The sequence below is a fragment of the Dicentrarchus labrax genome, unplaced genomic scaffold, assembly GCF_905237075.1.
Source record: "Dicentrarchus labrax unplaced genomic scaffold, dlabrax2021, whole genome shotgun sequence".
Lineage (NCBI taxonomy): Eukaryota > Metazoa > Chordata > Actinopteri > Moronidae > Dicentrarchus > Dicentrarchus labrax.
The window spans coordinates 9,267,784-9,279,904 of NW_026136716.1; the positions used below are offsets into that span (position 1 = coordinate 9,267,784).

Sequence of the window (12,121 nt, forward strand, 5' to 3'; positions counted from 1 at the left end):
CAGATCCATTTTCTAGAACTTGATATAGATTTTATTACCTCAAAATAAGGCCTCTAACGGTAAATGCAAGCACTATTTTATTTTATTTAGGAATTAATTAGATGCAAACTGATTAACTTTTATATTTTAAATCAGTTTGAGGCAATGTTGTCGCAAAATATTCTACATAGGAAAAAAAAATGTCTTTAATGTCCAAGACTAATTGAGAGATAAGCTTATTTGTCCTGATACATTACCATGGCTCCATTCTCTGACATCAATGGTGTCCCCATATTTGTAGCTCCCTCTGGGCCAATGGCTCCTCCCCTTCCACTCATGCCCATCATTTGACCCTGGTTACCACCGGGCCCCGGAGAGGCCTGGTTATAGCCATCTACACGCAAAACAACGGAGCATTGGTTTGTCATTCGGTGGGTCAGTGTAACGCACCCAACGCCCCGCAACAACAGCAGCTTAAGACTACAACTAATCTCATTGACTTCAAAGTAAAAGTTAACGTTGGCTTTTGGTCAGTAGGTAATATGATTATCGGTCTTCTGATGAGGATTAACATTTATGATCAGTACAACTTCGCTACTCATTTAAAAACCATCTTAAAAGGTACACTTAAGAGTTTGAAGAAAGTCCTTTATAAAACATTTATATACTCAACACCCTGTTCATTCATTTATATAAATATGACACCAACACAACCAAAAGCCAATGTTAATTTTTAAGTGGTCAACAGACGGTATATTATGTTAAAGTAGACACTTATAGTTGCATTTTACAGGTGAAATAGACAGACAGCAGATTGTTTAACAGAATCAGAGGCTCTCACTTTGACAACTAAACTTTGAGGTCAAGTGCCAACGTCCACATCTTTTGTTAACTAAACCTTGGATTGCACATCACGTTACTCATGGAGCATACAGAGAACAACATTTCAAAAAGCAGTCAGACCTGCACAAACATCACATGTTCAATCGGAAACTATCAAAAAACCCAGACTTGGATGCTCCACTATCTGACGGATCTACAAACAGATTTGAATGAAGCAAAAAAATATAACAAGGTTAAAACGTACAATTGGACAATTGACTGCAACATCCCGACATGTTGCAAAATGATGATCGATGAAAACCGCACACAGCACGGACAAGTGAGCTTTATGGTTTAAACCATAATTACGAGTAGCTGAGTCGGAAAAACCATTCAGTCTACAACCTGTAATTCCAGGTCAAAGATAAAGGTCATTTCTGACTCAGACGATATCTCCCACTTTGTGAAATACAGACGTATCAACCATGTCTGCAAAAGCACCAGCGCTGGGAGTTATAGCAGCCAGAAAAGTAGCTACTTTTGGTTATTAGTCTGGTGTGACTACAATGTTAGCACCAGGACCGGAGGATATTTCCAGCTAATGTAAATAACTAGCATCAGGCTTTTATTTAGAAATATAAATAGAAAATTTGATCAGTCAGCCTTACTTCTGCTCGACTATATTCCCTCAGATATTAGCAAATTAGGCACTATGACGTAAACAATACAATACTCCACCAACATGACTAGTGCTGGTTGACTGATTGAATGAATGAAGGACTTAATCATCACACATAATTAACAGTGCTGTATAAACAAACAAAACCGAAATGCTATGTGCAATGGAAATATAATTAGTGAATACAGCATGGGGAACAAAACTTAAACATCCACGGAGAAGGAAACTAACATTCCTTAAATTACTACATGAAACAAGCAGAAAGAGTAAGACATCTGACTGGTGCTCCATTGATTACATAATCTCATCTACTGATTACTGTCCTCTTCCTCTGCAAAGGTTTAATGGCATCGGACTGGAGAATCAGCTCCACCTACTGTTTATCTCAATGCCTCAAGCTCCTAATATTCCCTCAACAGTAGTGGGTGAAAACACTGATTCATTCGCATTTTCTTTTTCCGATTTACTTGTACTTATTTGGGTAAATTTTGCACTGCATTTGGATGGAAACGTGACAATTGTCCAACATATAGTATATGTTCATTTACATGCTACACAAACATACAAGTATACATACTACTGCAGACAGAGCAGCCAAGATTAAAGTAAGACAAAATAATTTAAATAACTGACCCCTCTTCCGGACTAACATTTTAGGTAAATGGATGCTACTGTTTGTGCAACTAAAGAAATAAATACAAAAGAAACATTGCAGTTATAGAGATGATGTGCAATCCTAGGTTATGATATCTGTACGGTGAAGAGCCACCATGAACCTTCAACAATCTGTCCATCATTATAGATTCAAACATCAGTCCCCAGCCCCTCATCCTGCACTCAGCAGATCAACATTTACTTTGTGGAGTACAAAGTTTTCATTACTGATCAAAGTCAGCAGCGTTAGTCTCTTATTTTCTACCATGATTTACCAAATAGATACTGCAGCCTTTAGGATTCTTTTAGAAATGTATTAAAAGATAATCTCAAAGGCTACAACAGCTAATAAACATGTTTAAACTGAACGGAAACATAGCACATTATCCAACCTTATTTTAAATCTGCATATAAATGAGGACGAGAGCTCAGGGACCAGATATTTCTCAAACTATGAAACTTCACCCCAACAATAACAACCTCGCTCAGCACACGATATATTCTGTTAGTATAGACATTACGTTGTCATGTGGTGTATTATGGTTTCTTTTCTCCTTTGCATTGCATCCCAAGTGAGTCCACTTTACACCAAATGTTTATAAAGTGTTATTTCCAAAACATCTGAATACATCTTGTTGAGAAGCAGTCATTTGGGATGAAAGACAAATAATGGTGTTAAATAACATAAAGGCAGTCATAATTCACGTTATCGTCACTTGATCTGGTTTTGTATCTTTACACACAATCATGCCCGTACCTCCCATATTAATGGCTCCACGAGGGCCCAGCTCACCCACTCTCATTTCCTGTTCTCTCTGAAAGAAGTGAAGAAGAGCTTTGAGATAAAAACTTAACTAAAGTACAAATCTTTAGCGACTAGCCTACAATACACTCACACTGTATAAGTATTGATTTTACACCCAGAGCTGAAGACAGCTGCATACATTGCCCACGGCTCTTTAGGACTCTAATTAGGTGAACTTTAGGTTTAGCTTTAATGCCTCTATTTAAACTCTGGCAAGGCAGAAACATTTTATTTACTGCAAACACAACAAGAAACCAATTTGCAAACTCAGCCTACATCAGATCAAATCGTCTGGAGGTGGGCAAACAAATCTTAATAAAACAATAAGCCACATAAAATGGGCTTCAGGCTATTTTATTCACACATGTATGTTTTTTTTAGAGTTAAAACATTTATCTTGTCAGCTACTAGACTAAACACAAATTAAAAGTTATGTCAATAATCTTTACTACATTCACCCCATTCACACAAAAAGCCCTGACACACCAAGTCCACCTAAACAAAGACCTCACATCAACGTAGCTCCGCTGACCACCAGCATACAAGTATAACCTACCTACCATGGCACTGTTAATCTATTTTAATGGTCTTGTTTTTGCACTGTTATTCTCAGGCCAAGGTCTTTACTTGTGAGGGAAGAAAAGCTGGACTACGTCTGATTCAAAGTGCTTATAAGATGATACGGGTCGACTACAGTTAATGGTGCTGAACAGCTGCTGAATGACGACTGAGTTGGTGTGTCAAGGCCCAAACACAAAACATGGAGATGCTTTATTGTTGTGTTCGTTCATTAGGTAAACATTTCATTCACACAATCTTCTCTCTCTGTGTTTCAAAATGTATCTTGCAAATACAAAAAATAAATAGGATTAAACAATAATGGATTTCACTGACCTGGATTGAGTCTGTTTTAGGATTAAATATTTTAATGGAAATGTCCAATGAAACATCTAAACAAGGATTAATCCAGATCATTGAAACCAACTGGACATGAACGACCTAATAATATTCTTCATGAAACGTTATAAAGTCACTATAATGGGTCAATGCATTTTACCACTAATGAACCCTCTTATCACAAACAATAGTGATGTATGTAAAATATATTTATGGTCTTCATTGTGATGGTTAAATTTATTAACATCAAGATCGTTAAAATATGTTGAATTACTTCAGATACTGTGATGCTCAACCTTTACATACTTACCTGCTAAATCATCAATATGTTGCATTTATAATAAGAATAGCTGTAAGTGAGATGAAACCCTACATCATTGTGGCACTAACATCAGTGGATGAAGCACTAGATGGCAGCAGATGGCATTTATATATCACTCTAACAATAATCCTCCCACAAACTACAGTAACACCACAAAGAGCCAGTCAGCATTCAATATAAAATGGTTATGAGACTCTAACATCCCATAGTTTATTATGAGCATCAATGTGCTTTGTTTTTATATCAAAGTGGTGGAGTAATATTTATACAATTTTATATTAATGTAAATCAAATTATATTTTTCAAGTGAACAAAAGGAAGCTAATGTGGACTTTAGACTATTACTGTTAGGAAAGTAAAGTGTATTACTTGTACTCTAGTAAATATCACACCAACTGTATGACACAACAAACAAAATAAAAAAAATACAAATGAAATCAACCTACTGAAAACTACATGTGTCCAGTGATAACTAACTGTTGGTGTTATTTCACATTAGTCAACTAAGTGAAGAACTACTGACAGCTGGCGACCGTATGGACGGCGTGAGGTGGACGGATGGTCCTAGACGCTAGTGTGTGTGCTTGTGTTACGTGCATGTAAGGATGTAGACTCCAACAGGACCTCTAAACAGAGCAAAGGATTTGAAGAGAAAAAGTTATAACATAGAAATCAACAACATATCACACTAACATATTTATACTGTCTGTTAAGAACCTGGAATTCAACTTGATCTAATAAAAGTCTTTAAAGTCTACAGATTTATTAGATGAAGCACGGACTGTCACTTTCCCACATCAACCTGTGTAAACACTATTATTAGCTTGGCTATTTCTTTTAACATTTTACTTCTCCTATTTCTTCCTCATACATTAACCTCCATTCATTTTGTTTCTATTCTAAAATCTGCACTGACTGTTTCTATTCATATATCCAACTTTGTTCCTGTCTTTTATAATCAAATTAACAGATAAAATGTGCCAATGCAGCAGATCTACACTGTCTGAGATTTGATTTGTGTTAACTATGGAAAATAAAGACGGATACAGACTCCTCAAACTTACAGGAAACAACTACAGCTGCTCTATAAAAGGTGCACAGTTACGAACATTTATAGAACAGAGAGTCCTAAGCCATGAATAACGTTCTGTAACAAAATGCATAAAAGGTACCACAGCCAATCACTGATCTTTGATTATGAGCCTCATAAGCCTCACAGAGGTAATATCTGATGTGGGGCTATTGTGCTGAATTTCATTACACTGTATCAGACGGTGTGAAAAAACTAAATAGGATGAGCATGTCGTCTTTGATAGAAAAGGATCAAGAAGAGACAGTAAAGAAACAGTAAAAAAGTATTTCAGTTACACATAATAGTAATAATAAATTGCTCATAAATAAAAACTGTACAAGTGAAACAATACAATGTTTGTGGTTAGTTGTGGGTGTTTGTCATATCCCATGTGTAGTTTGACACAATGAACCAAAGTATTACAGCGATGTGTTACCATGGCAGCCTGACCACAACTATTAAAATACAGGAAAGTTATTACAAATAAATCAAAAATACTGATGTTATAGGCATTACTTATCAAACTATGAGGAAATAGGAAATCCACGCAGAGCAGCACAGTTCAGTGGAGATGCTGCTCAAATGCAAAAAGTGTTTCCTTTAGAAAACTGAAGAAAGCCGATAAACTAGGCTCTTTTTCAGCAGATCTTTCTTGGGGCAACATACGCTCCCCCAAGATTTGCCTCAATGAAATAGCTTTAATCTCCCAGTGGCAGTTTATATAAACAAGACCTGACTGAACCCAATCGGGCCGAAGACTTCTGGGAAAAGTATAAAACTCAGCAGCTATTGTAATATGAAAGACCGATACCTGAGGTAAGTTACAGAAGATACTGGTGAAGTATGTACACTGTACAAGCAGTTGAGATCACTCTACAGTACATATATACTATGATATTGTTGGTATATCAAGGCAAATATGGTTAAAATACTACATTATGTACATAAAATGAACTGCTGTTATGGTTGTGTATCCATTTGTAGAATAGATTAACACATTTTGGTGTCATTCTTGATTGTATGTGTGTGTACGATACTATAATATGCATCAAAAGTACAAATGTCACTGGATAAGCTTTAATGTGTATATATTCCAGCTGTACTCACATTATCCAGGTAGTTTGGTTTGAAGCCATCTGGGTGGCGTCTCAGGTCCTCCTGTTCTCTGTGTCTCATCATCTCTTCCTCTCTCCTCCTCCGCTCCTCTTCATGCCTTCAGCCAGAGAGTAAAGAGAGAAATTAGTCAAAAATAACTAACAAATAATAAATTAAACAAACATAACACCATGTCTTTTATGAAATTGATAACATGAGCTTAAAAATAACTGATTTATGCTTCAAGTCAACTTAAACAATAGGAATAATAACACTAAATTATGTTCATTCTCTCACTCTGTCCTGATGATTTGCTCAAGAGAGGAAACACACCTCATCTCTATCTGCTTTCGCCTCTGCAGCTCCTGGTTGCGGAGCTCCTCCAGCCTCCTCAGCTCCTCCTGACGTCTCATTAGATCTGGAAGACCAGAGGAAGACATGAGTATGAAGGAACCAGCAGACAGACGGATATATGTATATAAGGAATAATACAGGAAAGCAGTATTACCTACAACTCACAGTGATCATTCTTTAAATCACATTGAACAAAACACCAAATTACTACATTTATTTACCTCAACAGGCCTTTTACTTCAGACAAGCTAATAATACAATCTCTCTTTTATTAGATGTATATTTGGACAGATTTGAATGTGAACCAGTGCATGCTGCTCATGAAAACTCAACTTTATTTTACATTACAACCTTTCCAGCAGTTCAGGTGGCAGGTTGCTCTTTCACCCGATCAACCTTAGTTGAACCATAGCAGACATGAAGGCGACGCAATAAAGCTAACATAATAATAACTCTACCTATAGGACATAGGTCTGTAGGTGTGTGGCAGAGACAGAGAGAGAACGAGCGTCAGAGAGCGACAGTGAGGAAAAGATGAGCAGTTAAGTTGTCAGTTTATTAATAAATGTAGAGTGTAAGTTACAGTTTGACTGGAAGTAAATGCTGCAGCTTCTCAAGATCAAAGTAAAGCTCCAGTGTGTTTCTCTACTGCTGGAAAGGTGAACGGGGTAATCGCACATCGTCACATTGAAGATAAAGTTAGTAGGGATGCGCTTGTTGGGGAATTTGGGGCTGATATCAGTGTTTAAAACAACTATTTGTCTGAAACAAAGAAATCTACCAAGATAAGCATCTGTGCCTTGTTGCAGCTCAGTCTGTTTCTGGGGGGGGGGGGCAGGAGGAAGATTTTACCCATTTTAAATAGTTAAAAAATAGAAAACAAACATTCAATGTCACTGTTGATATTGAAAGCAGCTACAGGGCAGCTTATGGTGACAGTTATAAGTGAGTATTGTTAGGATTTCCCACCTGAGAACATGTGAGATACCTAATACAGTACTGAGAATAAAGCAGCACAAACTCTTATTTTCTACACAAACAATAAGTTAAGCAGTCCACACACACACACACACACACCTACCTTGTCTCATTAACATGAGCTGATGTTCATGTTTCGCTGACTCCAGCTCAGCCTCCAGTTTCTCTTTGGCCTCTTTAATGTTCTTGCCCACCTGCTCTCTCTGCTGTTTCTCCATCTCATGAAGAGCTTTCCAGCGAGACGAGTACTCAAACTCAAACGTGCCCGGCTGAGCAAAATGTGGCATTTGCTCTCGTTCCCTGGCAGGAAAAAGAGATAAATATAGACGTAAACGACGACTCCGGTGGTTTACTCATACTGAACGAGACAAAAAAGGTAAAATATTGTTAAAACAACACTTACTTATAGTACTTTGGAATCTTCTGCAGTAGTTTTTCAGGGAGTCCGTCCTCATCATCAAAGTGCTCTGAAGGCTCGACAATGGCTGGACATGGTGTGCTGAGGAAAGGGAGGACAACACTAAATTAAACCTCCTGTGATATTACAAGAAAGACTTTTATTGATGAAAGACAAAAGGCGCCGACTGAGATCAGAGTGATTGCCTGTGAAGTGACTGTTCATAAATCTGCCTTTTTTTTAGGAGTTAAAATTCTCACATTCTTCAAACCTCAATAAAACATAATTCTTTTAGTAGCATAAAATCTGACTCAACCTTTGCCGTACCATGTGCCATATTAAGACTTCAAACTCATGGATGGACTAAAACTGGCCTCCTAGATTGTTGTTTTATTGTCTCACTGGTACATGAATCAACATACATACATTCTTTTAACAACAAAACATTTGTTTTAAGTACAAACTCAAGGTTTTCAATGATACAGGACGAGTAATGAAAGCCTGAACCTTCGTATTGGGAAGAAATATTCCTTTAATAATCAGTGAAGACTACAGAGCCGGGACAGCTTCGCAAATCTGAATCACTGCTTCACAATTTCTTCTATAATGTAGATAATTCAAACACTAATGTGCTGTGATCGTCCCTCCAACCCGCTTCCATCCCCACACACTCCTTACGTGGTCAGCAGCAGCGCTCCCTCTGTGCAGCGCTCCAGGGCTTTACGTGCAGCTGCTTTGTTTGCAAACTCCACAATGCCTCTCCCAGTGGGACGACCACGGTCATCAGTCACCACTATAGCTCGTTCCACCGGCCCAAACTGAGAAAACGCCTGGTGGGAGAAGGTTTTCAGGTTTAAACACCACTGCACAGAATCAAAGCACAATGGAGAAGATATTTCAAAAGCTCTTTTATGAAGATTACCTGTTCCAGCAGCTCGTTTGTTACTACAGGCAGCAGGTTACGCACTGCCAGCGCAGCACCGTGTGTTGCAAATCGGATCCTGATTGGTCGATTGTTCAGAATAGTGCCATCCAGCTCAGCTTTAGCAATCTCTGCCAGTGTCCGGGTTTCCTGGAAGACAAGAGAGGAAAAGGAAAAGGATGTTTATACCCCAGTGAGGCACATTTCAGCATTCATAAGGGCTGTAATATTAAAATTAAACTTTAATCTTCAGTCCAGGAGTTGCACCTGTGTATTTTCTATGAAGACCAACCAATTAAAGTCACATAGTTCAAACTATACATTGCTGTGTTTGTCTGTTTAACACATAAAAGCAACTTAATTTCAATATAATGTCACAGAAGAGAGGAGAAACACCACATCCAGGTAACCTACCGCCATTTTAACGCACAGCACATGAAATAATATGCGTGTAAACTTAGTTAACCTGCTCTAAAACATGTTAAACATACAGCAGGTGATGTATATAAAAGCACATTGCTACTGTGACACACTGAATGTATTTAAAGGGACATAAAAACACACAGTTTGAAGCCAATAACGAGAGGTACATACCAGGCGAATGAAGCCGAAGCCCCGCTCTCTGTTGATGAAAACCTCGTTAATATTCCCATATTTAGCAAACATGTTTTTGAACTCTTCCTCCGGGATATCCACCGGGAGATTACCGACAAAGAGCCGTGAGCGCTGGGTGAACGTCTTCTCACCGGGCTTCCGAAAGCTGGTGATATCCAGAGTCATTTCTTCCGGGCCTTCTTCGCTCCCTTCCCCGGCTCCTTCCGCTTGTTCGTCGGCGGGGGACTGCTGCTGCTGCGGCGGACCCGGGCTGTCTTTGTTCCCCGGTGTCAGCTCCGGAGCCGGGGAGTCGGTCCCTCGCCTCACCGGTTGAGGAGAATTACTAGTCTGCATGTTCGCTTGTTGCATGTTCCGGTTCGCCATGCTCGGTACAGAGCGGGTTCTGTACCGCTATCTCTAGATTCGGTTAACTTTGTGCAGCAGGTTCGAGGACCGGTGTTTGACGGTGCACACGCCTCCTGCGTTCAAAGATGGCGACCGTCCATCCGGTTTTGTCTGGGGGTGTGAAGGAAAATCAGGACGCAACCGGGTTTATTTGTAATCTTCTTCCAGCTATGAGGTGCTGGGGTTAGGGAAGGATTTTGGTGCATTACCGCCACCTACTGCTCCGGAGAGGGAATCAGATAAATAGATTTAAAATAAAGTTTAAAATAATAATAATAAAAAAATAGAATCACGCACACAAAGAGAAAAAAAAAAAAACATATTACTGTTGCACAAAATGATGTTGATTTGACATTTGCCTTATTATTTCACCCCATTATATTTTCACCCCATTATAATAATAGGTTTTAAGGTGGGGGAGGAACCAGGCTCTGCGCTGGCAGTCTCCTCTGCAGACATCCGAGGGAAGCAGGCCCTGTAGAGATGTTTTTAGGGTCCCTCAGCTCGGCCACTTTGCTCCACACTCGGGCTGTTGCCTTTGACCTGGCTGCATCGCGGAAAAGAAGCAAAGTAGCTGGGAGGAGTTTGTCCGATAATGGAAGCAACGTAATCATAACCCCAGCATCACGATTAAAAAGACATAAAGAGGCTACCCGAAGTGACACTCCTCCTCCCTTCATGCACTTTCTAGATGTGCAGTCAACGTTTTATTATATTTTACATCTTTTAAGAAAAAAATCGTCTCTTTGTCTGTCCTGTTGCACGTGTAAAATCACTTATTTTGTCTGACCAGTGATTTAAAACAGACAAAAGAAAGGCTTGAAACTACAATAAATAAATAAATAAATAAAATCAAGGTTGACATTCATACTTTAAATTTGTATTAACACATTGGATGGATTTAGCTGCTGATTATTTTTCTATTGATGGACTAATTGATTGATCAACTAATCCTTTCAGCTCTAAATCTTAAAATGGTAAAAACCCCAAAAGCTCTTGATAATCTGCACGGTGCCTCTTCAGTCAAGTAATGTCAAGTCTACTTTTATCCAAACAGGCCCAAATTCACAGATTTGTCTCAGAGGACATTACAATCTGTAAAACACATCAAACATCCCAACATTAGATCAATAGATTGACAACATAATATAAAGAGTATGAAACCAAGAACATGTCACACAACCAAGTCATACATGAACTAAAGCAGGAGAGCTGTCACTGCCCCCTTTCATCGCATATTTCCAGCATGAACACTGTATATTTTGACTGATCCTCTACGTGTCTTTTGCTGTCTGTTGTTGTTATTCGAGCAGAGTGCGAGTTCCTGAGGTGCTGCTGAAAGCTTTTTCCATGACGGACCGGCCATCTGTCCAGATATTATGGCACATCTGTGTGCATATGCTTCTAAAATTCCTCTGTTTGACAAGGGCCTGAAGGGTTGCGGTCTCCTTCCCTGCTTCCCTGTGAGGGATCCCGTATCCACACAGGTCAGAGGGCTGCTGCCTGTCACTGTTGAGTCTATGTATGAGTCTGTCCACACAGGCTGCATACCATGTGTTTCACTCAAGGAATGTGAATAAGCAAGCGGTTTGTAGGGCATGCATAGTTTTGGAGGGTCTTGTTGTAATTTGCCTGCAGAAATAATGAATGCTCATTAAAGTGCAGAGAGGATTTGCTGTTTGATCTCTTTTGATCCTGAGCCTTCAAGCATTAATCTTACATGTGAGACACTGATCTTTCCCTTAATTAAGTCCATGTTCATTACTATTGGTTGCACATAGCACCCCATGTTGTGTGTTGTAGAGAGCAACATGCCTCTATATTCTTCTGAGAGTAAACCAGTAAAGATAAGAGATTTAGAGAAACATTTCATGTATTTTAAATAATATTTGTATTAGAATTTTTAGCCATTGAACACACATACATTGTTTACACATTCAGCACCTTAAAAAAATACTCATTATGCAGAATGGCTTCTTTAAAAGTGTTTTATTATTATAGAATATTATATTATTCTGATTTTATTACTAACAAATACAATAATTTTAATCTTTTAGTTTGTCAATATGAAACCAATTTTAGATTTTAATACTACTGATTAAATTAGTAGTGCAGTACTGCATCATATCAGACAAGCATCTATATT

At 38.6% G+C, this 12,121-nt stretch overlaps 1 protein-coding gene across 4 annotated transcripts in view; it reads right to left on the reverse strand.

The window, feature by feature from the left end:
- pspc1 (paraspeckle component 1) overlaps positions 1-10,101 on the reverse strand; it is a 14,740-nt gene extending 4,639 nt beyond the window's left edge. Inside the window, exons 1-9 of one of the 4 annotated variants that reach the window (XM_051427352.1) lie at positions 9,571-10,101; positions 8,977-9,126; positions 8,733-8,884; positions 8,061-8,156; positions 7,761-7,957; positions 6,623-6,743; positions 6,338-6,443; positions 2,892-2,949; positions 237-373 (exon numbers count right to left, since the gene is read on the reverse strand). In XM_051427352.1, coding sequence (XP_051283312.1) covers positions 237-373; positions 2,892-2,949; positions 6,338-6,443; positions 6,623-6,743; positions 7,761-7,957; positions 8,061-8,156; positions 8,733-8,884; positions 8,977-9,126; positions 9,571-9,954 — 1,401 coding nt within the window. In that variant the 5' untranslated portion in view covers positions 9,955-10,101. The remainder of the gene's footprint in view (positions 1-236; positions 374-2,891; positions 2,950-6,337; positions 6,444-6,622; positions 6,744-7,760; positions 7,958-8,060; positions 8,157-8,732; positions 8,885-8,976; positions 9,127-9,570) is intronic. The other 3 variants (XM_051427353.1, XR_007888058.1, XM_051427354.1) reach the window with 3 other exon arrangements.
- Positions 10,102-12,121: the final 2,020 nt, after the last annotated feature.